At 40.5% G+C, this 25365-nt stretch overlaps 1 protein-coding gene across 1 annotated transcript in view; it reads right to left on the bottom strand.

Annotated features, from left to right (window-relative positions):
• LOC145985590 (uncharacterized) overlaps positions 1 to 25365 on the bottom strand; it is an 84139-nt gene that overhangs the window by 37709 nt on the left and 21065 nt on the right. Inside the window, exons 6-8 of the mRNA XM_083119660.1 lie at positions 22835 to 23008; positions 21103 to 21854; positions 13982 to 16361 (exon numbers count right to left, since the gene is read on the bottom strand). Of these exons, the coding sequence (XP_082975786.1) occupies positions 13982 to 16361; positions 21103 to 21854; positions 22835 to 23008 (3306 nt within the window). The remainder of the gene's footprint in view (positions 1 to 13981; positions 16362 to 21102; positions 21855 to 22834; positions 23009 to 25365) is intronic.

Here is a 25365-nt window from a genome sequence, read left to right as displayed (position 1 = left end):
AGGTGGAAAGTTCATGTAGCGAAATTCCGGAAATGGCTTTGTTGCAGAGTTATTCACGTTTGAAAACATGGGGAAATGATTTTCTGAAGTGAATAATGGCAAAACAGGTGGAGAGAAGTCGTCGGTGTTGGGCGGTCCACTAAGAAATTGGGTACGCTCTTGTCAAAAAATCACGCGGCAATGTTGTGCAATGTCGGCACAAGGGATTCCCCAAAGGACGCGAACGAAGATGTTGATGGGAGTGGGGGTGGGTGTGCGTTCTGCGTGAGCTGGTATTGACGAAAATTGGCATATGTTGAATGGCACCAAAAAACAAAGAAAATTTCCTGAGCAAAGGGCACCATGACGTAAAAATGAAAAAAAAATGAACTGTCATAGGTTGCATACCCTGAAGGGCAGATGGGTGTCCGTGTGATCTGACGTTAAGTACCACATTTCCCGCTAGGGGCGCCAACAGTGTAGGTTTCCTCATGAAGGAGCGCACGTGTCTGTGCCATTCGTGCTTCAGGTGCTGTGCCAGCAGCAGGTTGTTAAACATTCACGGTTGAATGGAAAGACGTGAGGTTTTTGGACAGTAGTGTTGGGCAAACATTTGTTACGTGTTGATTCTTAGCCACAGCCCATCGTGTTCTGTGAAGTGTACTACTGTTAACGGCCATAAACACTTGTAGCCCGGTGTAAGGGATGGCTGCAAACACGTCACAAGAGCTGGCGGACATGCAATTGATTTATGGGGAGGCTGGAGGTAATAGCCGTGCTGCAAGGCGTCTGTATGGGGCACGTTTTCCAAATAGGTGTTACCATCGCACACCTTATTTCAAACTGTACACACTCGACTTCGGGAAACAGGATCAGTGTTGCCACCTCGTCGAGAAGTTGCGCGACCGCGAAGTGTGCGAACACGACGGTTTGTGGAAGATGTGCTAACTGCAGAGATGGATCATCCAGGCACTAGTGTGCACGCACTAGCCCACGAACGAAACAACTCCCATGTGAATGTGTGGCGAGTCCTGGAAGAAGAGGGGATGCACCCGTACAAATTGAAGAAAGTGCAAGATCTTTTACCTTGGGACTTTGGCCCACGTGAGGACTTTTGCCAATGGTTTGTTCATCAAATTGAAACTATCCCCAATTTTCAGAATACGGTACTATGGACTGATGAGGCAACCTTCACGAAAACTGGTATGTTCAATAGTAAAAACAGTCATGTGTGGGAACATGAAAATCCACATGCACTGCTAGTGGCACATCATCAGCACAGATTTGCAGTGAATGTGTGGTGCGGGATACTGCATGACCATTTGATTGGACCGTACATTCTCCCTGTTCGCCTTTGTGGACCCACTTATCAAGCATTTCTCAGTGAGGTTTTGCCTGAACTACTAGAGGACGTGCCCTTGCCACTGAGACAAAGACTGTGGTATCAACATGACGGTGCACCCCCACATTTCAATCGGAATGTGCGCCATTTCCTCAATACCGTATTCCACAACCAGTGCATTGGCAGGGGAGGGCCTGTGCCACAGCCACCTCGATCGCCTGATATTACGCCCCTGGATTTCTTCCTCTGGGGAGAGATGAAACGCCTCGTTTACGAAACACCTGTCGTGTCAGCCGAGGACATCGTTGCCCGTATCAATGTAGTTGCAGCATCGATAGCAGAAACGCCGGGGTTGTTGGGTCGCACTAGACAATCCTTGATTCGCCGTTGTCGCCTCTGCTTGGAAGTACATGGTGGACACTTTGAAAACCGTCTGTGATGAGGTTCCCTTCACATCTAAATTAAGCATACTGTGTGCCCTTCAGGGTATGCAACCTATGACAGTTCATTTTTTTCATTTTTACGTCATGGTGACCTTCGCTCAGGAAATTTTCTTTGTTTTTTGGTGCCATTCAACACATGCCAATTTTCGTCAATACCAGCTCACGCAGAACGCACACCCACCCCACTCCCGTCAACATCTTCGTTCGCGCCCTTTAGGGAATCCCTTGCACCAACATTGCACAACATTGCCACGTGATTTTTTGACAAGAGCGTACCCAATTTCTTAGTGGACCGCCCAACACCGACGACTTCTCTCCATCTGTTTTGCCATTATTCACTTCGGAAAATCATTTCCCCACGTTTTCAAACGTCAATAACTCGGCAACAAAGCCGTTTCAGGAATTTCGTTACATGAACTTTCCACCTTATTTTCACTCGTACAATCACCTCCCAAGCGTTGTAAACGAACTTACGAAACACCCTGTATAAAATATATGCATTCAGCATATATATGAAGAGAGGGGAGGGGAGGAACTGGAAAATTCAAGAATTTTTTTGAAAAAATGGGGGTTTCGCCTCCCCTCCCCCAACCCGACAAAAATTTACAGGACATTGTCAAAATACACATGGAAATATTCGCTGCAGTGTTACGAACAAGAAAATAATTGCACTATTATCATATGAACAATAGAACACGACTTATACCCCCCAAACCACATGTCTGCGTGCCACTGATTCAAGTCTCGAATTTCATTAAAATGCATAGTTACCTTGAAACAACTGTAGATTAGAGGCTAATTGCCTAAAGCGCACCAAATATTGCACATTCTTGCATGTGTATCACCAGTCAATTTTTAGACAATGCAGGTCACATTGCAGCCACTTTAGAAACACTTGTGCTTGACAACAAAGACCTGTTGTCATGCGTGCCTAAATCTTTGCTTTCTTACAACGAAGTTTTCCTCAACCCCTCTTCCCCCCCCCCCTGCCCTTGTGCTGACACGGGGAAAGTTCCTTGTGACCTCGGGTACCAACAAGCAAACTTTTCACCCATCGAGTTTCCAGTAGTGGATGAAACGCATTGCTTTAGAACAACAAATCTCACCTTTGTTTGTCGGAATTATTTTTTCTTTGAGAGGAAGCTGCACAAAAAGAAGCTGCCATTCTCCCGCCTTTTTTTGTTCACGACACCAAGACGTGCAAGAGTCATTATTGTTTAATATATGTGTTAACAATAATATGAAAGAAGAAAATTGCAATTCCAGTTAAAAATAGCGACATTATAACGTAAAAACTACGAGCATAACAAGGCATCTCGATCGAGATACTTGGGCACCAAGGGGTTAAGGGTATGTGAAAGTATCAATTTTCAGGAATCCTGTCAATATTATGCGACAAAAGTAAAATGTGTGATTAAATGCCTGCTACTAATATTCTGATCATCTCAAATGAATCAATGAATATTTCTACGCAAAACTCTGATAGATGCAACAGAAAATAATCAGCTAACTGATTAATTTTCATGATTGGGAAAAGAGAGACGCGGTAGTATATAAATACGGAGAAACTAGTACTCACTTTTATCCGCGAAGCTGTTTTTTCTTCTTTTTCGATTAATTTCAGTGGCCACTGCCACCATCCTCGTTGGAACTTGCTGCGCTGTTGCTTGGCGTGCGTCTTTTGTTCGTAGTTCTCTGGCTGCCGTTAGGTGCGCTGTTCGTCTTGGTACGTCGTCTGCTATTTCCGGGCGATAACTGCTGCAGTAGTGGAATCCAAGTATGGTGCGCTTGCCCGCTATCGATGTTTAGTTCGTGCGGGAAGTGCATTATGGCGTGCGTTTCCTTGATTTTGGTGTCTATGAGCGTGTGGGCAGTGTGTCTGACTCGAACCTTTTGAATTTTATGGCTATTGTATTTGATATGTCTAGCAAGACCAGTAGTGGGTTGGGCTTTTTTCGCATCTGCTAGGTGCTGTTGGATTCTTTCATTGACAGATCTGATGGACCTGCCGATGTAATGAGCCTTGCACTCACACTCCGCATCATATACACCTGGGTTGTCAAGGGGGGAGAGGAAGTACCGTTTGTGCTTGTTCAGTTTGTCAGTTATTTTGGAGTTGGGTTTGTGCGCTACTTTGATGCCAAATGGGAGAAGGGCTTTGGCTATGCGGTTGGAAGTGGTGGGATGGTAGGGGAAGGCAAACCATTTATATTGGTCGCTGGGGGTTGGTTGTGGCTGGGTTGCTTGTGGATGGGTTGATTGTGGTAGGTTAGGGTGTCTGACCTGTATTTCCGCCTTACTGCACCAAGTGGAGAGTTGTGATTCAGTGTAGCCATGCTTCAGAGCTATTTCTGTGATGGTGGCTATCTCCTCTCGTAGATCCTCTTCCTTGCCACAGTAGGAGAAGGCTCTTCGATAAAAGTTTAGCCACACATTGGCTTTTTGCTTAGGGGGATGGCTAGAGAGAGCATGTATGTACTGGTTGCCTGCATCCGGTTTTCTGTAGACGGTGGTTGTGAATTTGTTAAGTGCACGGCTAATGGTGATGTCCAGGAAGTTGATTTTACCAAGTTTTTCATGCTCTACGGTGAAGTTGAGCCTGGGGTGGATGCTATTTAGTTTGTTCACTAGGAGGTTGAGTTCTTCTGCCTTTTTATATACAACTATTGTGTCGTCCGCGTACCTTCCATATCGGATGTGTTGTAGTTCTGGAGTGTGGAGTATCTCTTTTTCAGCCAGGTGCATGACGATGTTGGCTAAAGGAGCTGATAGCGGGTTGCCCATCGCAAGGCCCTCGGATTGGTTGTTGAATTTATCTTCAAATTGAAAGTAATTGTGTTTTAGACAAACTTCCAATAGTCTGGTTATCTCTTGTACCTCTAGGGACGGGATTCTGTTAGTTGTCAGCCATCTTTCCACCGAACGCAGTGCTAGGTCTATGGGGATTGAACTGTACATGTCTACTATATCAATGCTGGCTAGTTTTGCACTGTCAGCTTGCACTATTGAAGTTACCAGATTTTTAGCATCGGCACTGTTGCGAAACACGTATGTAAGTTTGTGGTTGAAAAGAGATATTTTGTTTTTTAGCCAGTTTGTTAGGTGAACTGTGGGGTAATTGAAGCCAGCTATTATTAGTCGCATGGGGATTCCAGGTTTATGAGTTTTAGGAATGCCATAGGCAATGGCAGGTGAAGGGTGGGGATTGAGGAGGAATTTGTGGTCTTGTTCACTAAGTATGGCACTAGATTTCACTGCATTTTTCACAATTCTATTGTACCTGTCTGTGGGGTCTTTTTTGATGACACTGTACGAGTCACTGTTCAGTTTGTCTATCACTTTCGTGGAGTAATCACCTTTGTGCATGATTACGAACTGGTTTGTTTTGTCAGACTTTAAACACCAAACATCATTGGTGTTCAGCCATTTGCCAAAATCGGAAAGGACAGAAGAGATTTCTTGGTGTACTGGATTAGGTTTCCTGGTTTCACTGTTGGTCATCACTTTTTGAAAAATTCCGGCTGCTGACGTTCTGATGTTTTCCGAATCTTGGGGTTTGGGAGCAAAGCAAGCTGCTTTTTCTGCCGCACATATGAGGTCGAGGGTGGGTGGCTTACTGTTTTGTACATTAAACTTATCGCCGTAGGCAAGGAGTTCTTTGAAATTGTTGGGGATTGAGAGATTTGACAGATTTATTATGTTTTTTCCATGTCCGTCATCTGGGTTGATTGCATTCTCACTCGGCCACGTTCCTCCCAAGTGGTGAAGTTTGTTGCGTAAAGACCTAGTTTTTTGGTTTTCCAAGATTTGCAGCATGTATTCGATGTTATTCTTTGCATGCTCCCACTTTGTGGGTGGTAGCGTGGTTTCTAGTCTATTTCTTTGTCGTTCACACGTGTGAGCCAGTCGGCGAATTTCCGCATGTTTGTCGGAAATAACGGTGGAAAGCGCGCGTTTTTGTGAAATATGGATAACGTTCTTCATTCTGTAGCTGCTATTTTGCACTTTCCACTGGATGAACTTGGGAAAAACATCGCACCTTTTGCACGCTTTCAAGAAAATTACGTCTAAACGACGCACAAGTAACTTACGTTCGTTCCGTTCGTATTCCCGTAATTCCTTCACACGCGAAGGTTCTGTATTCATGATTGGGAAAAGAGAGACGCGGTAGTATATAAATACGGAGAAACTAGTACTCACTTTTATCCGCGAAGCTGTTTTTTCTTCTTTTTCGATTAATTTCAGTGGCCACTGCCACCATCCTCGTTGGAACTTGCTGCGCTGTTGCTTGGCGTGCGTCTTTTGTTCGTAGTTCTCTGGCTGCCGTTAGGTGCGCTGTTCGTCTTGGTACGTCGTCTGCTATTTCCGGGCGATAACTGCTGCAGTAGTGGAATCCAAGTATGGTGCGCTTGCCCGCTATCGATGTTTAGTTCGTGCGGGAAGTGCATTATGGCGTGCGTTTCCTTGATTTTGGTGTCTATGAGCGTGTGGGCAGTGTGTCTGACTCGAACCTTTTGAATTTTATGGCTATTGTATTTGATATGTCTAGCAAGACCAGTAGTGGGTTGGGCTTTTTTCGCATCTGCTAGGTGCTGTTGGATTCTTTCATTGACAGATCTGATGGACCTGCCGATGTAATGAGCCTTGCACTCACACTCCGCATCATATACACCTGGGTTGTCAAGGGGGGAGAGGAAGTACCGTTTGTGCTTGTTCAGTTTGTCAGTTATTTTGGAGTTGGGTTTGTGCGCTACTTTGATGCCAAATGGGAGAAGGGCTTTGGCTATGCGGTTGGAAGTGGTGGGATGGTAGGGGAAGGCAAACCATTTATATTGGTCGCTGGGGGTTGGTTGTGGCTGGGTTGCTTGTGGATGGGTTGATTGTGGTAGGTTAGGGTGTCTGACCTGTATTTCCGCCTTACTGCACCAAGTGGAGAGTTGTGATTCAGTGTAGCCATGCTTCAGAGCTATTTCTGTGATGGTGGCTATCTCCTCTCGTAGATCCTCTTCCTTGCCACAGTAGGAGAAGGCTCTTCGATAAAAGTTTAGCCACACATTGGCTTTTTGCTTAGGGGGATGGCTAGAGAGAGCATGTATGTACTGGTTGCCTGCATCCGGTTTTCTGTAGACGGTGGTTGTGAATTTGTTAAGTGCACGGCTAATGGTGATGTCCAGGAAGTTGATTTTACCAAGTTTTTCATGCTCTACGGTGAAGTTGAGCCTGGGGTGGATGCTATTTAGTTTGTTCACTAGGAGGTTGAGTTCTTCTGCCTTTTTATATACAACTATTGTGTCGTCCGCGTACCTTCCATATCGGATGTGTTGTAGTTCTGGAGTGTGGAGTATCTCTTTTTCAGCCAGGTGCATGACGATGTTGGCTAAAGGAGCTGATAGCGGGTTGCCCATCGCAAGGCCCTCGGATTGGTTGTAGAATTTATCTTCAAATTGAAAGTAATTGTGTTTTAGACAAACTTCCAATAGTCTGGTTATCTCTTGTACCTCTAGGGACGGGATTCTGTTAGTTGTCAGCCATCTTTCCACCGAACGCAGTGCTAGGTCTATGGGGATTGAACTGTACATGTCTACTATATCAATGCTGGCTAGTTTTGCACTGTCAGCTTGCACTATTGAAGTTACCAGATTTTTAGCATCGGCACTGTTGCGAAACACGTATGTAAGTTTGTGGTTGAAAAGAGATATTTTGTTTTTTAGCCAGTTTGTTAGGTGAACTGTGGGGTAATTGAAGCCAGCTATTATTAGTCGCATGGGGATTCCAGGTTTATGAGTTTTAGGAATGCCATAGGCAATGGCAGGTGAAGGGTGGGGATTGAGGAGGAATTTGTGGTCTTGTTCACTAAGTATGGCACTAGATTTCACTGCATTTTTCACAATTCTATTGTACCTGTCTGTGGGGTCTTTTTTGATGACACTGTACGAGTCACTGTTCAGTTTGTCTATCACTTTCGTGGAGTAATCACCTTTGTGCATGATTACGAACTGGTTTGTTTTGTCAGACTTTAAACACCAAACATCATTGGTGTTCAGCCATTTGCCAAAATCGGAAAGGACAGAAGAGATTTCTTGGTGTACTGGATTAGGTTTCCTGGTTTCACTGTTGGTCATCACTTTTTGAAAAATTCCGGCTGCTGACGTTCTGATGTTTTCCGAATCTTGGGGTTTGGGAGCAAAGCAAGCTGCTTTTTCTGCCGCACATATGAGGTCGAGGGTGGGTGGCTTACTGTTTTGTACATTAAACTTATCGCCGTAGGCAAGGAGTTCTTTGAAATTGTTGGGGATTGAGAGATTTGACAGATTTATTATGTTTTTTCCATGTCCGTCATCTGGGTTGATTGCATTCTCACTCGGCCACGTTCCTCCCAAGTGGTGAAGTTTGTTGCGTAAAGACCTAGTTTTTTGGTTTTCCAAGATTTGCAGCATGTATTCGATGTTATTCTTTGCATGCTCCCACTTTGTGGGTGGTAGCGTGGTTTCTAGTCTATTTCTTTGTCGTTCACACGTGTGAGCCAGTCGGCGAATTTCCGCATGTTTGTCGGAAATAACGGTGGAAAGCGCGCGTTTTTGTGAAATATGGATAACGTTCTTCATTCTGTAGCTGCTATTTTGCACTTTCCACTGGATGAACTTGGGAAAAACATCGCACCTTTTGCACGCTTTCAAGAAAATTACGTCTAAACGACGCACAAGTAACTTACGTTCGTTCCGTTCGTATTCCCGTAATTCCTTCACACGCGAAGGTTCTGTATTCATGATTGGGAAAAGAGAGACGCGGTAGTATATAAATACGGAGAAACTAGTACTCACTTTTATCCGCGAAGCTGTTTTTTCTTCTTTTTCGATTAATTTCAGTGGCCACTGCCACCATCCTCGTTGGAACTTGCTGCGCTGTTGCTTGGCGTGCGTCTTTTGTTCGTAGTTCTCTGGCTGCCGTTAGGTGCGCTGTTCGTCTTGGTACGTCGTCTGCTATTTCCGGGCGATAACTGCTGCAGTAGTGGAATCCAAGTATGGTGCGCTTGCCCGCTATCGATGTTTAGTTCGTGCGGGAAGTGCATTATGGCGTGCGTTTCCTTGATTTTGGTGTCTATGAGCGTGTGGGCAGTGTGTCTGACTCGAACCTTTTGAATTTTATGGCTATTGTATTTGATATGTCTAGCAAGACCAGTAGTGGGTTGGGCTTTTTTCGCATCTGCTAGGTGCTGTTGGATTCTTTCATTGACAGATCTGATGGACCTGCCGATGTAATGAGCCTTGCACTCACACTCCGCATCATATACACCTGGGTTGTCAAGGGGGGAGAGGAAGTACCGTTTGTGCTTGTTCAGTTTGTCAGTTATTTTGGAGTTGGGTTTGTGCGCTACTTTGATGCCAAATGGGAGAAGGGCTTTGGCTATGCGGTTGGAAGTGGTGGGATGGTAGGGGAAGGCAAACCATTTATATTGGTCGCTGGGGGTTGGTTGTGGCTGGGTTGCTTGTGGATGGGTTGATTGTGGTAGGTTAGGGTGTCTGACCTGTATTTCCGCCTTACTGCACCAAGTGGAGAGTTGTGATTCAGTGTAGCCATGCTTCAGAGCTATTTCTGTGATGGTGGCTATCTCCTCTCGTAGATCCTCTTCCTTGCCACAGTAGGAGAAGGCTCTTCGATAAAAGTTTAGCCACACATTGGCTTTTTGCTTAGGGGGATGGCTAGAGAGAGCATGTATGTACTGGTTGCCTGCATCCGGTTTTCTGTAGACGGTGGTTGTGAATTTGTTAAGTGCACGGCTAATGGTGATGTCCAGGAAGTTGATTTTACCAAGTTTTTCATGCTCTACGGTGAAGTTGAGCCTGGGGTGGATGCTATTTAGTTTGTTCACTAGGAGGTTGAGTTCTTCTGCCTTTTTATATACAACTATTGTGTCGTCCGCGTACCTTCCATATCGGATGTGTTGTAGTTCTGGAGTGTGGAGTATCTCTTTTTCAGCCAGGTGCATGACGATGTTGGCTAAAGGAGCTGATAGCGGGTTGCCCATCGCAAGGCCCTCGGATTGGTTGTAGAATTTATCTTCAAATTGAAAGTAATTGTGTTTTAGACAAACTTCCAATAGTCTGGTTATCTCTTGTACCTCTAGGGCCGGGATTCTGTTAGTTGTCAGCCATCTTTCCACCGAACGCAGTGCTAGGTCTATGGGGATTGAACTGTACATGTCTACTATATCAATGCTGGCTAGTTTTGCACTGTCAGCTTGCACTATTGAAGTTACCAGATTTTTAGCATCGGCACTGTTGCGAAACACGTATGTAAGTTTGTTAGCCAGCATTGATATAGTAGACATGTACAGTTCAATCCCCATAGACCTAGCACTGCGTTCGGTGGAAAGATGGCTGACAACTAACAGAATCCCGGCCCTAGAGGTACAAGAGATAACCAGACTATTGGAAGTTTGTCTAAAACACAATTACTTTCAATTTGAAGATAAATTCTACAACCAATCCGAGGGCCTTGCGATGGGCAACCCGCTATCAGCTCCTTTAGCCAACATCGTCATGCACCTGGCTGAAAAAGAGATACTCCACACTCCAGAACTACAACACATCCGATATGGAAGGTACGCGGACGACACAATAGTTGTATATAAAAAGGCAGAAGAACTCAACCTCCTAGTGAACAAACTAAATAGCATCCACCCCAGGCTCAACTTCACCGTAGAGCATGAAAAACTTGGTAAAATCAACTTCCTGGACATCACCATTAGCCGTGCACTTAACAAATTCACAACCACCGTCTACAGAAAACCGGATGCAGGCAACCAGTACATACATGCTCTCTCTAGCCATCCCCCTAAGCAAAAAGCCAATGTGTGGCTAAACTTTTATCGAAGAGCCTTCTCCTACTGTGGCAAGGAAGAGGATCTACGAGAGGAGATAGCCACCATCACAGAAATAGCTCTGAAGCATGGCTACACTGAATCACAACTCTCCACTTGGTGCAGTAAGGCGGAAATACAGGTCAGACACCCTAACCTACCACAATCAACCCATCCACAAGCAACCCAGCCACAACCAACCCCCAGCGACCAATATAAATGGTTTGCCTTCCCCTACCATCCCACCACTTCCAACCGCATAGCCAAAGCCCTTCTCCCATTTGGCATCAAAGTAGCGCACAAACCCAACTCCAAAATAACTGACAAACTGAACAAGCACAAACGGTACTTCCTCTCCCCCCTTGACAACCCAGGTGTATATGATGCGGAGTGTGAGTGCAAGGCTCATTACATCGGCAGGTCCATCAGATCTGTCAATGAAAGAATCCAACAGCACCTAGCAGATGCGAAAAAAGCCCAACCCACTACTGGTCTTGCTAGACATATCAAATACAATAGCCATAAAATTCAAAAGGTTCGAGTCAGACACACTGCCCACACGCTCATAGACACCAAAATCAAGGAAACGCACGCCATAATGCACTTCCCGCACGAACTAAACATCGATAGCGGGCAAGCGCACCATACTTGGATTCCACTACTGCAGCAGTTATCGCCCGGAAATAGCAGACGACGTACCAAGACGAACAGCGCACCTAACGGCAGCCAGAGAACTACGAACAAAAGACGCACGCCAAGCAACAGCGCAGCAAGTTCCAACGAGGATGGTGGCAGTGGCCACTGAAATTAATCGAAAAAGAAGAAAAAACAGCTTCGCGGATAAAAGTGAGTACTAGTTTCTCCGTATTTATTTAACTGATTAAATTAGTAGATCCAAATCTGGCCAATACAGTATAGTTGCAATGGAACAATGAAATTCTTGAAGTTGAATTATTATAATTTTTTTTTTAAATACAGGCTAAGAAATACCATGAATCAAACTAAGATATAGCTACGCATTTGAAACGAACCTTAAAACACCTAACTTAGTAATTACCGTATTTATGCGTGTTTTTGATGGGGAAAAGTGACAAACAATTATATCTCGTATATAATGCGCAGTATAATCCAGTTTCAAGGAATGGCTTTCTTAGTTGTAGGTCGTAAAGCTATTCTTATGCCAATCAAGAGTGAACGACATCATACCTATCCAATGAATCACCTGTTGCTATGTGGACCAAGAGGAGAAGAATAACACTTGTGTATGCCATGAGTTACCAACCCACACCACTTCCCCCCTTTCCCTCCATTGTGTTTAGCATCCCAAAGCTTTCACTCTTTAACCACCATATTTATTTTGTAATAGACAGCGAGATCAAAATTACATTATGGATTTGCAGTGCTCAGGAAGTTATTTTCTATTATTTGTTGCCCAACAAATACCGCTGATACGCATCCCATATGACGGGAGGTGCATTCTCGAATTCCACCAGAATGGCACTGCTTTTCTTGGTGTCAAATAACATTAAATTACAAAGTGAAAAATCATGGGAAATGGCCTTCAAACTTTTATACATGGTTTTGCTCATTCCTTCTTAACTTTTTCTAAAAAAAACCTTCAAAATATATATATTTTCGGTGACTAATGTAACATTTATACGAGGCACATTCAGGACCCTCAAACTAGCAGTTAGTAATACAAGATTTCTTCCATTAAGGCATTTACACACTCAATATATATAGAGTATTATTTGGCCAGTAATACATTTTAATTATTATTTTCTTTCTCCTTATCTTTTCCTTCATAAAAATCAGAACGTTCCTTCATTTTGTGATGAAGTTATTTCAATCACATTTCACATTAGTGTCACTATCTTGTATGTAATACTGTTACCATATTCAGTAACTGCATGATTTAAGCTTTAAAACGACATATAACATGATAGGGTTCCGTAAACATGGAAAATCAATGCAAATGTGACATAATCATGGAATGACCCTGTATGGTTTCAGTTTGGCTGTCCGAATTATTCTGTGCACCACAGTTTTGGAAAAAAGGTGCACATTAAACATGAGTAAATACGGTAATACAAGATTGAATTAAAAGTATTTTGTTTTCAAATATACACTTATCAGTCAGCTCCCAGTCATCTTTAAGAAATTTCATTATGTGTGTGTAGCTGATTTCCACCAAAATACAGAAAACACACCAACAACAAAAACATATGCCATTCCCTGCCAGCTGTACATGAAATTCCTCTACATGACCAGAAGATTGCAATATCCAGGAGAAGAATAGTCAGCCCAATATTCTTCACAGAAAGAAATTCAGCTCGTTATTGTGAAATCATTCACCAGTTCATGGGAGAGCTAACCGAGGACGAAATTAATAACAGCCAGACAGTTACTGCAAGAGGTTTTCGGAGATCGAATCATTTCTAAGGGCTTGTGGCCACCTTGTTCTCTGGACATAATCCCACCAGATTTTTACTTCTGGGGTTATGCAAGAAGTAATGTTTATCGAGGAAACCCCCAGAGCCTACAGGAACTTCAAACTGCTATTCGTGATTTCACCAAGAACATTCCACATGAACAACTTGCAAGAGTCTTCGGGAACAAGAAGAAACATGTGCAGATATGTCTGGATGTCCATGGGAACTATTTCCAACTACTGTAAGGTAAGTCGATGTTATGTATTGTTGTACTAGCGCTAACAAGTGTATAGTTACTTATCAAATGCACTGTAGTAAAAATCCAATTTGTGTGCTGAACACAAAATATTATAGATAATGCCACTTTTACTAAATACAAGTTTTGCATCACCATCACTGTGTATTTAGCGTTGTAACTACCTTGTACATAGACAGCAGCAAGTTATGTCACAGTTTGATACTCACAACCCAAACTATATCACTTATTTCTGATACATACTCTTACTTATTGCTCGCAATAAATCTTCAGCAATTCCAAATTGTTAGTACATGTGATTTAATAAAGCTTTAGAGTTGGAAGTGGTGTAAAAACAAAAATAAAAAGTTCATTATTCTTCCTTTTGGATGGGCAACTCAAAGGAGGGAGGAGACAATTTTACAAACCAACCTCTTCCTAATTTTTAACATACCTTTTTATCAAGTTTTATACCTTTTAACCATAAAATGAACTTATCAATTTTTAATCCTGAAGAAACCACATACTGTGGTAAAAAGCTAAAGGTTAATAATGTACATTACCTAAACAATAAAATACCGAAGTCTTACCTGGAATTGAACTTAAGGCCCCTAGATTTATGTCTACGCTAATCACTCCATCTTGGATAGAACTTAACACAAAAATAAAACATTGCTTCAATATACTTACTTTTCACACTCGTCCAGTAAAATATCTTTCAGTGTCTGATTCTTCACAATTACAGCCTTTACAGGTAACGTTTCTGTTGCATGTTCTTTACTGTCCATCTGCTGCATTTCCTTTATTGCACTTAACACTGGTGTTGGAAGTGATGTGCTCTCATCACTCGATAGTACTGCGGAAGAAGTACTACTGTCCACACTTTGTTTTGGGGAATTCAATGGTAAAATCAAAGATGGATGACCGGAACCACTTGAACTATCTCCTGGACTTTGTTTCTCAACTTCAACACTACACTCATTGCTTCCACTATGGTGTGGTGCAGCACTGTTTACACTAGTGTCACTTCTCATAGTTCCATTGTCACTGCACCTTCCAAGTTCTTCAACTGAGTCCTGATTTGCACTTAGAGGTTCCTCACTCCGAGTATCTTTGCTAGCATTGTCACACAAAGTGACATTTTCACCAACTACCATATTTTCACCTAAATCCATAACTGACGGTTTGGTAGTGAAAACTTCTCCTTTGAGCATTTCCTCTCTTTCAGATTGTCCGTTAGGAACTTGTTGCTTTTGTGAGACACTTCCCACATCCTCACTTGGCATCCCTAAAACTTCCTGCAAATCTTCAAGGTTTGCGCCATCACTTTCGAATGCAAGATTTTCAGGCAACACAACAATCATATGATCTTCAAGGGTTTGGTGGAACACATCGGAAGCACATTCACTCTCGTCATCAACAGCAACTTTTTCTGGGATTTCATTGCAAACATTTCCCAGTTTAGGATCAGTGGTGTTCTCACTCACACGAATGTCATCAGTTTCTGTAACAACCATTTCTTCCAGGCACCCATTTCTCAAATCATGGTTCCTTGAAGAATCTTGCAGTATATTACTCTTTGCATCAGGTGCATCAACAACCTCAACACCTTTGCATTCAGATGGCTGAACTACAGAGTTGTTTTCTGAATCCAAGTTTGGAATACATTCTTCAGAGGCTGCAATGGTATTATCTTTGTCCTCAGCTCCCAGAAGACGCAGTGTTGTGCTTCCTGGGCTTAAAGACAGTCCAGTTAATTCATAACCACTTGATGCCTGTGCAGATTTTTCATTTGACTCTGAAGCCATGCTCTGAACTTGCATGTCACTCTCTTTCTCCTCCGGTTTTTGTAATCCAGCTCCATTTTCTGGAAGAGACTCCTCACAGATGTTTACATTAGGGTTTGAGCAGCAAAGATCTTGTTCCGGGGGTAAATGATGCAGTACTTCAGGTTCAGTCTGTGATTCATCTCCGCACTCAAAGCGGTCTATAAAAACACGCTTAACTTTGATACCAGAGACCATACTTTCTGCATATGAAATTAGAACGGGATCATCTGTTGAGCAATTTCCAGAGTGCACCGCAGGTAAAACTCCTCCAGTTTCGACATTTGTTGTTGTGCACATTGATTTGTCATGCAGCAAATTATGAACTTCAGCTACACCATTACTAAATTCATTCCTTTCATCATGCAATGAACAGTCTCTCTCTACATTTAACAAATTCGAACCAATTTTGTTTTCACAATCAGAAATTTTGAACTTCTTAAAACTTTTCTCCTCCTCAGAAACCACACATTCTCTTTTGGGAGATCCCCGTTTTGGAAATCTGTTATTTCCACCTTGTTCTCGCTCTCGGTTATCAGTTGGATTCAATAATACAGCATTGTCGGCAACCTGCACAGAACTAACCGTTGGTCTAACGTCAGCACAAGCGTCAGGATTACAGTGGTTCAAAGTTACAACCTGACTCGAAGCTTGAACTCCAAAACTTTCTTCCAATATTCTGATGCACTCTTCTGTCTGTTCTAGAATGCTGCTGTTATTTGAACATACGCCTTCTGGAGACAACAGCTGATGCGTGACTGGGTTTACTACAGAAACATTACCGGCATCTGTGCTGAAACCAAGTGCAGTTTTAGTGTGTGGTTTACTTGAAACTTGAGCGAGATTCATTGGTAATTCCTTTTCCTTGCTTCCTATTATGTTTCCACTGTTGGGGTTGCAATGATTCAACACATACGAACATGCTCGTTGTATGCTTGTGGTATCCATTGAACTACCTTCAAATATTGACTGGTGCTCATGCAGGTTTTCTGTTTGTGCCATTTCCATTCCAAAATTTACAGTTTTCTGTGGTTGATTTTGGATGCTGTAGTTCGTTTGCACATATATTGGGTTAGTAGGATTTTCTAAACTTTGTAGAACTCCTAATCTGTTATTGTCTGGTACATTGGTCCTTACATTGTAAGTACTGGTTTGTAGATTTTCAACACTTTCCCCACTGTTCACTGCCAACCTCATTACATGCTCATCACCAGAAATTGGACCTTCAGTTCTGTAAGAACTACCTGAAAATAGTTAAAAATTATCTTTGATATAATGGATGCATAAAATTATTACAGACAAAATCACTATGATATGTGCAGTAATTTGAGTTTAACAAAATGTGAACTAAGAAAATAAAGTTCCAATAAAATATGGTTGCAAAGGCAGTAACAAAGAAGAGCATACGCAATGCATGGAAGGATTGGTCATCGAACAGATCAGTGAACTTTCTCACATCCCAAACTTGTCATTTTTATTTGACTAAAAAAAAATCTATGAAAGTCAGACGAAATTTTAATTAATCTCAGCAAAGTATGTTTTAAACCCATTTATATGCTTGGGTAGGCTGATCAAGACTGAGCCTACAGTTAAAGAAGGATTCAAATCACTGTGATTTTAATAGATATTCATTAATCTTCATAGAATTCATGGTCACATCTAGAGTTGCACAAAAGCCAGCTTTCTTGAATGGATAGTTTTTCCGATAAAAAGCTGGCTTTTTTGAAAAGAAAAAAAAATATGGAAATTTTGGCTTTTACCAATTACAGCTAACCTATTTCAATTGAAGTTACCGTTATGAGTTTACAGGTTTGTGGTGACATACTTTACAACTGTAGCTAAAATAATTTACATGATGTAGCAGCCAAGAGACAGATATTGGCCAATACAAGTGGACAGATATTGCATAGTGGTTCAGATACAATTTTAACCTTAGCTTACCTAGGGGGGTGGGGGTTGCAGGCCCATCCTCTTATTTTTTAGATTTTTCAACAGTATGAAAATAAATTACATTGTTCCCTAGGATGTTCCCAATATTTCTGTATTACTTTGGTTCATAAAAACATAAATGTAATGTAATTAGGAGGCAAAATGCACTTGGTGGACATATCAGGAGCCATATTGGAATGTGTCTCCTTTGAGACACTCATGCCAGTGACAGTGTACAATTGGTTGGTAATGATGGTAATTATTATATTTAATCAACAACTGCACCCCTACAAACAGAAAAGCATTAATAAAAAATATTATGGATTTTGTAAGTTTTAGTGAATGATGAAATATATGTGACACTCTTGCAATAATTGATTATTATTTTTTATTGATGACAGTAATTTTTGAAATTTTTATAATTAATAAATAACCGCACTTACAGTGAAACCTCAATTTTTCATGGGACCAAGCTGAAAAAACTTACAATACGAGAAAATGTAAAATCGAGGAAAATATCTTAACATTTTACTATGTTGGGACCATCAAAATTGAATATATAATGCAAGCAAATGTAAAATCCGGGAACGTAAAATCAGGGTTCCACTGTATATAATCAGAAAAGGAAGCAGTGATTCAATAATAAAATGGTTTCTTGAATCTTAGTGATAAAAACAAAGTGTGGGCCTGTGAGCTGCCCCCGGTATGCAAGTTTCTTGTATGGCACGGGTAAGCTAGGGTTAAAATTAATCGTGTAGTTCTGATGAGCACAGCTGACTTTGGAATGGACTTAAGACAAGCTTTTACACCTTTGTCTCTCAATTTAAATGTTGATGTCATAAAATATGAAACAAATGTTAATATCAAAATAATTGATGTTTCAGGACAATTAAAAATCTTTAATGTTCACAACACATATAGCAGAAGTATACGTATTACGTGAATGTGTATATATATGTCCTAACGGAGCTTTGAGATCGAAACGACATGTGACTCTTGGAAACCAACCCTTAGAAGTAAATTCAACCTTTCGAACCAAAGCAACATAAGCTGCAAGTGTCACTTGTCACTTGTCCTGTACCATTTTGTCAGGGAACTTTCAGACCGAAGCAAAATGTGACATGCGTCACTTGGAAGCAGGCCCTCAGTAATCCATTCAACCTCTTGAACCAAAGGGCAACAACGAGCTAAACATGTCACTTGTATGGTGCTCAGACTATACTGGTTTCTCAATGGCGTGCATTGTACCACTTCAGCCTGTTGTTCTTGCATGCACGGTGAATGTTTTGCTTTATACCGAAGGAGATTATGTCGCTTGTTATCTGGGACTTCAGTCTGAAAGCTCCTTCAATGGCGCACATCATGTCGCCTCGGTCTTGTTTGTGAATGTGTGGTGGATGCTTGCTTAGACTGAAGGGGCCTGTCACTTCAATGTGACACCCCCCCACTGTTATGTGTTGCTTCAGTCTGAATGTTCTCTCTACTTAACAAGATCATTAGCTACTTCATCAGAAATTAAGATTTAATTTAGCCTGTAAATCAAAGAGAACAAACTGCAAGTACTGTTGTTGGAAAAGGGCTGGTTTTTCGATATAGCGTTCCTTTTATAATCATGAATGTGCCTCTGGAGCGGAATAAAATAATGCTGATGTCTTGTAAGAAGAAGGGGTCCGAAGTTCAGTCCTCAGTGGAGACAGTGCGCTTCGGATCTCATTTCAAACTGAAGGTCCAGTCCAGATTTTTTAAATAATTTTCTTTTTGCCATTTGCTTCTGATTCAGTTTTAGTGCCAGTGTTTCTCAATCACCGGGCTGCAAAAGGTCTGTTGTACTCAGGGGTTGAAGATTAATTTAAATCTATTTTTTTTAATTGACAGCAAGTCTATACATAATTGAAGTATGATTATTCCATAGGTGACATATTAATATTAATTAAGGGTGCATATTAATTTCCATATAAACTTTAAAGGTCAGAAATGTATTTATGAGTGAATTTCTTGGGGTCAGGGCATCGACTTGTAAGAAATAAATTTACTGGGTTGTGGTCTCACAAAGGTTGAGAACCACTGCAACAAGCAGCCAAAATACATCAGTAGTTGCTCCGTGACCAGGTTTACCCACCATTTAATGAAATTATAAAGAGTGTCCCAATAAGAGTGATGGATTTAATATGTTTAATATTAAGCTTATATAAATAAAAATGTCCGATATTTTTATAACATTACATAGGGTGAATGTTCAGATTTTAGAATGCAATTTTAATTTGCGCAGCGCCTCTTTTCGTAGGGCTGGTAACACTGTTGTTGCGAGCATGTTATCAGTGATTGTTGCAGGTTAGTAGACATGGAGCGCTACACGAAGGAACAACGCGTTTTGATGGTGAAAATGCATTACAGAAATGGCGAGTGTTATGCAGAAACTGCAAGGAAGCTTCGTGCAACACTTGGACGTGAACTGCACCTACTGAGAGTACAGTTTGGAAAGTGATAAAGAAGTTTGAGGAAACAGGTTCGATTACAGACATTAAAACACTGCACCCTTCTCGATCTAGCCAGTCTGCTGAGAACATCGCTATTGTTTGCGACAGTGTTGTTTCGAGTACAAAAAAATCTGTTCTGTGTCATTCACAGCAGTTAAACATTCGAAAAGTTCTCTGCATCGCATTTTCACGGAAGATCTGCACATCCATGCTTTCAAAATCCAGTTAATGCAGGAACTGAAACTGAATGATCACTTGCAACGGAGACAGTTTGCTGAATGGGTTTTGGAGATGCAAGTGGTGAATGACAATTTTACACAGAACATACTGTTCAGTGAAGAAGCACATTTTCACCTTGATGGTTTCGTCAAGAAACAAAACTATCGCATTTGGGCCAAAGAAAATCCTCGAGAAATTCATGAGATGTCATTGCACCCAAACCGAGTAACCATGTGGAATTTGGTCTGACAGAGTAATAGGGCCATACTTCTTTCAAGACGAGGATGGAGAACAGTACCGTCATATGGTTACCAGTCTTTTGTGGCCCCAATGGAACAAACTTTTTGTTGAAAATGAACTCATTGGTTTCAACAGGATGGTGCCACCTCCCACACGACAATTGCTTTGCTGCGTGAAAATTTCCAGGGTGGGTACTCTCTCACAATGGTGATCAGAACTGGTCTGCAAGGTCATGTGAACTTACTCCTTGTGACTACTTCCTTTGGGGATTTCTCAAGTCAAAGGTTTACGCAAATAAACCCCGAACAGTACGAGAACTCCAGGAGCAAATTCCATGAGTTACGAGTTATCAGCAAAATCGATGAGCAAATGTGCAAAAACGTTGTTACGAATTTCATCGAGAGAGTGATCAAGTTGAGGGGGACACATGCCTGATGTCATATTTCACTCTTAAATCGGGACATTTTCCGCTTGTAATAATGTTCTAATATTTGTAAATTTCCTAAATTACAGTGTTTTATAGTCATATTAAATCCGTCACACTTATTGGGACACCCTTTACATGATGTACTGGACAACCAGAACACGCAGCTTTTTTGAAAACCGTTTATGTCTAGCTACGAATTTCATATTGTAAATTGTATTTCATATTTAAAAATGAGTGTCTATTTTACAGTAGGGAGATAAACAAAAAACATGGAACAGGAAAGGTACTGCCAACTTCTGTATTTTCATTAAACTGGGACACTTTTGTGAAAAAAAGCCAAAAAAAACCCAACCCAAAAAAAAAACAGAAAAAAACTCCTGTTTTTCCGCCCACATCAAACTCTAGTCACATCTAATATTCCAACAGCATTTCACTGACTACCGTGGCAGACTGGTTAGCATGACTCCAAGGGTAGGCATGGCAGTTCTTTGTGAGTGCCCCTTTATCAATTTCATATCACTCATCCTCACTATCGTGATTAACAAAAAGTGGCAGAAAAGCAATGTAAAGTAACTGAATTCAATCAATCCAACCACATTTCGGACATTCTCTTATTCTTGTTAATATAAATACTCAATGTGTAGAAGTAAGTTATACAGGATTTTATTACACACAAAACAGCTTCATACTCACCTTGACGAACATTACTCTGTGAATTTGACTGCACATGTGAGGGACCCGTCACCATGCTGCCTGAAGATGCAGAGTTGGGATTTTGAACACAATTCAACTCAAGGCCACGGAAATAGTCTGCAGGACTGGAGATTTCTCTATTACTTTCATCAACTCTGTTCATTTCACAAAGCTGGCCTGAATTTTGTCCAGCCGTCATCAAGTCTATGCTTCCATCAACTGATTTTGCACTAAATATTCGAGTACGGTTAGCTTTGCACTGTAATGATGAGTCTGTTAAGGACGATTGACAATCGACAGTGTAATTAACAGGTACAGTCATCTCCATGTCTCCATCTTGGGCAGAGAAGATCATAGTTGGATCAGCGGAACCTATATATGCATCTTTCTGTGAAACGTCCATTTCTCTGGTACCAGCTGAAAGCAAGTTTCTCCGAGCGGCAGCAACAACGAGAGCATTTAAAGGATTTTCGCAGATCTCTTGTGGAAGGGGAAGAGTAAACTCCATATCCCCTTTTGATGATGGACTGAAGGTTTCGGTTATATCTGCAGACTCAAATATCTTCACTCTGTATGTTTCAAACGTAGATGCATTTTTCTGATAGTTGCTACTCAGAACATGAGGCAATGGTGTGTTCAAATATGGTAAAGGCTGACAAATAGATGTATCTGCTGGGCTAGAATTTTCACATTCTATTTCCTTTTGTTGCATAACATCGTTAGATAATGACGATGTTTCCTGAGCTGCAACACTGTAAAAAGAAATGACGTTACCATCAGACTCATATATTGAAGTACCTTAAAAAATAATCAACATAATTTTTCTTGAAATTTGTATCAATCTAACCAAAATAATTTGAATGTATTTAACAGAAATTAACATTGTTTTATACTAGGAATGGGACAGATTAATGGGTACTCTATTGGTATCAGCAGATACATGCACCTCAGAGTATTGGTAAAATTACCTATAATTTTACCAATTCGATATATATGTATATTATAATTCAGTGCAATATTCTGAAATTTTGTTGCATTTTTCACATTATATAAACATATAATGTCCATACCTATTTTTTTTTAAAGTAAATGTCTAAATATCCTTTTGCATTGCAGTCATACCATAACATACATTTATTAAAATCAATGAACCATTCCAGTTCTTTAAGGACGACTTGGAATTTTATATCAGATTGGTAGAATATCAGTAAAGTTTACATCAGTACTTTATCGGTATTGGGGGGAGGGAGGGAGGGAGGGAGGAAGGGAGGGAGGAGGGGGAGAGAGAGAGAGAGAGAGAGAGAGAGAGAGAGAGAGAGAGAGAGAGAGAGAGAGAGAGAGTGAGTGTGAGTGAGTGCGTGTGTCTGCGCATGAGTGAGTGTGTGCGTGCCTGAGTGAAATTTTACACTATCACCAAAATAATTTTAAGAATTTCATATTACGTTTCTTGATGGATAAATGAGTAAATGCATGCTAAAAACATAAAATCACATCATGTTTTGTCTTTTGAATTTTTGGACGAGTAAATCCTTAATCATTCTTCGGAGGTGAAAGCAAAGACATGGAAGGGTCAAAACTAGTTGAAATAGTTTAAAATGCATTTGAGGTTGATCCAAAAATTCAGAGCACAAAGAAAGATACATGTTGTGGTTTTACGTCAGTTTTTAAGAGGTTGATGAACACAGTATGAAATACTGTCATTTAAAATAAATAAATGCCAATAAAAATATACCTTCCCTGCAATTTCTTCAAGAATTCATTTGCTTTTATTCCAGAGGACTCTTGGTTCTCTCTATTAGCATCTGCTTCTGCTTCTATACCATCTGTATTGATTGAGAGCTCATTAATCTTGCTTCCGAGGAGGTCACTTAAACCATGTATTGTGGATCTAGACTCGACACTTTCCCTGTAATAGAAAAACAGACCATTGATATATGCTGGACACAGCAAAAAAAACATCCCACCTTGTTAAACCACCAGGGAATTAGTAATATCATATCAGGTGATTATAAAGGCCCAATCCATTACAGTAAAAACTTCATGAAATCTTGGATGAAAGGTGAAGCATTGCCGCCAATGCTAGTTTACAATCAGTATCTTCGCTCAAGGACTTATCAAATCTGACATAGAACAAAAGTTGATGCTTTGAAAACATTACAGATCCAATTCAGACTATGATTGTTTTTCTTACAATTGTTCATATTGTCACAAGGGTGGCTACAAACAAGCAGAAATGAAATTCCCTGACATTTCCAGGTTTTCAAGGACAAAATTTACATTTTCCCCTGACAATTATAAATAAAACTAAATCGATGTTTTTGCAAATGGAAATAATAAACTCATACAGATCCAGGTATGGATTTGGTAAGTACCAATATTATCTTCTATGAAATTAACTTAATTTCTCTATTTTCTAGGATTTGAATTCAAACAGCAAAATAGCGAATTTTTAAAATTTTTACAATTCACAAGCTAGAGTCGTTTTCACGTTCAGAAGAGACAACGGGGCTTATGGAGAAACCGCACAGTGTTGCCAATACAGCGCTAGCTCATGTCACCGGGAAATGATGACCTTCCTTCACAATGAAGGTGTTACATATTTTGTATATATAATGATAATTATATGTAATTATTAACATTAATATTATACTGTGAACGTTACAGTTACCCTTTTTTACTATGATCCATTGCGATCACTACACACGCGAGTGTAATGCACGAATATGACACTTCAGAAATCACTTAAAAAAGTAAAAATCACTGAGAGCTCACACAACTGAAAACACTTTTTCGGGAGAGGGAAAAAGTCTAAACAGACCAAAGCAGATCTCTCACTAAAGTAAGGGGACCCTGGCACATGGGTTAGATTCAAGTTGCAACCCAAACAAACAAATGAGTTATGGCCCACGTGAACTGATAAAACGTGAATGACTCAAGCAAGGCATGTCATATTTCTATCTTGAAGCCCCATATTTTGTCACGTGTTGGAAAGCCTTTCAAAGGTTAATATGGTGTCTATGAATTTATGTGTAAGTTGGAAACTGAAAGGTGATCTTCATTTCAGCATTAATGTCGACAGTAATGTAAACGAAAACAACGTGTATTTGCGACAGCACTAATGTTGCTCACAACAGCAGCATTGGAAATAATTGTCAATTATTAAATTTAAGTAATTTCAATTTTATTATAACAAACTGCATGAAGTTCATATTTTTACTGAATGGAAATAAAATAACAACTGGAAAACTTGGTGGTGATTAGCCGGAATGCTGCGGTGAGTCAGCTCAAGATGGCCAGACAACGTCTCCTTACTTCGCGCGCGGTTCGGGTTAAAAAGAAACTCCAAATGCATGGAAATAATATTTCTGGGAACCTTTGAGTGGTTATAAAAAATAATTTCATTATTTTCTCCACAACTTTGTCGCTGGAAGTTTTTACTTGGAATTACAGAACAAAAAATGGCCAGCGACGACATTTTCTACTGCACGAATATAAAAAATCTCCACATACTTTATTTGAATATTTTTTAATACAAATATGCTTTAAAGTATTGATAAATTCTGAGTACCACCGTCACCTATGACAATTAAAAAACAGTGTCAATTTTTTTAATAATGAAAGCTTCAATTTTACGGCATGTTTCAACGTTAGGAATGAAAACAATGTAAAAATTTTGTTTTCACAGAAAATTTGCGTTTTTAATTTATCTAAAATTATGTAAGCAAGTTACCAGTTTTTTGTGTTCACCATCGTATTCTCTACAAAATTTCCTGCAAAACTGCAGGTACCGATTTTACTTAAGCTAAATTTGTAAATCCAGAAATTTGACAACAGCGCGCTCGTATTTCCCATAAGAAAAGCATTGCCCATAAGAGCCCATTGTGTCTTCTGAACGTGAAAATGACTCTAGGGAAGGATTTCGGAATTTTATCATACGCAGTAAGTTTAAAATTAAAATACTTGATTATTTTTAAAGTTAGGACTAAATGAGATAAGAGTGAAGAGTGATTGATTAAGAAATACGATTTGTAATTTATCTGTCTCCTTATACATTCTCGGCATTATATGTTGATATTTCCACTGAGGTTTGGAACCCTCTGCTTGCAAGAACCATGAGTGCGGACTCATTTTTCGATGCATAAAGCTACTTCTCTCTTCTCTGTAAAGCAAATAACTTAACTCTTTCATATACGTGAAACAATTGAATTGTACAAAAGAAAGTGTCATATTTCCTTACATTATCAATGGGATTTCTGCTTCAGT

This window comes from Lepisma saccharinum, chromosome 3 (genome assembly GCF_977018435.1).
Source record: "Lepisma saccharinum chromosome 3, izLepSacc3.1, whole genome shotgun sequence".
NCBI classification, from domain to species: Eukaryota; Metazoa; Arthropoda; class Insecta; order Zygentoma; family Lepismatidae; genus Lepisma; species Lepisma saccharinum.
The sequence above is the reverse complement of the archived record's forward strand: the minus strand, read 5'-3'. Positions and strand labels throughout refer to the sequence as shown.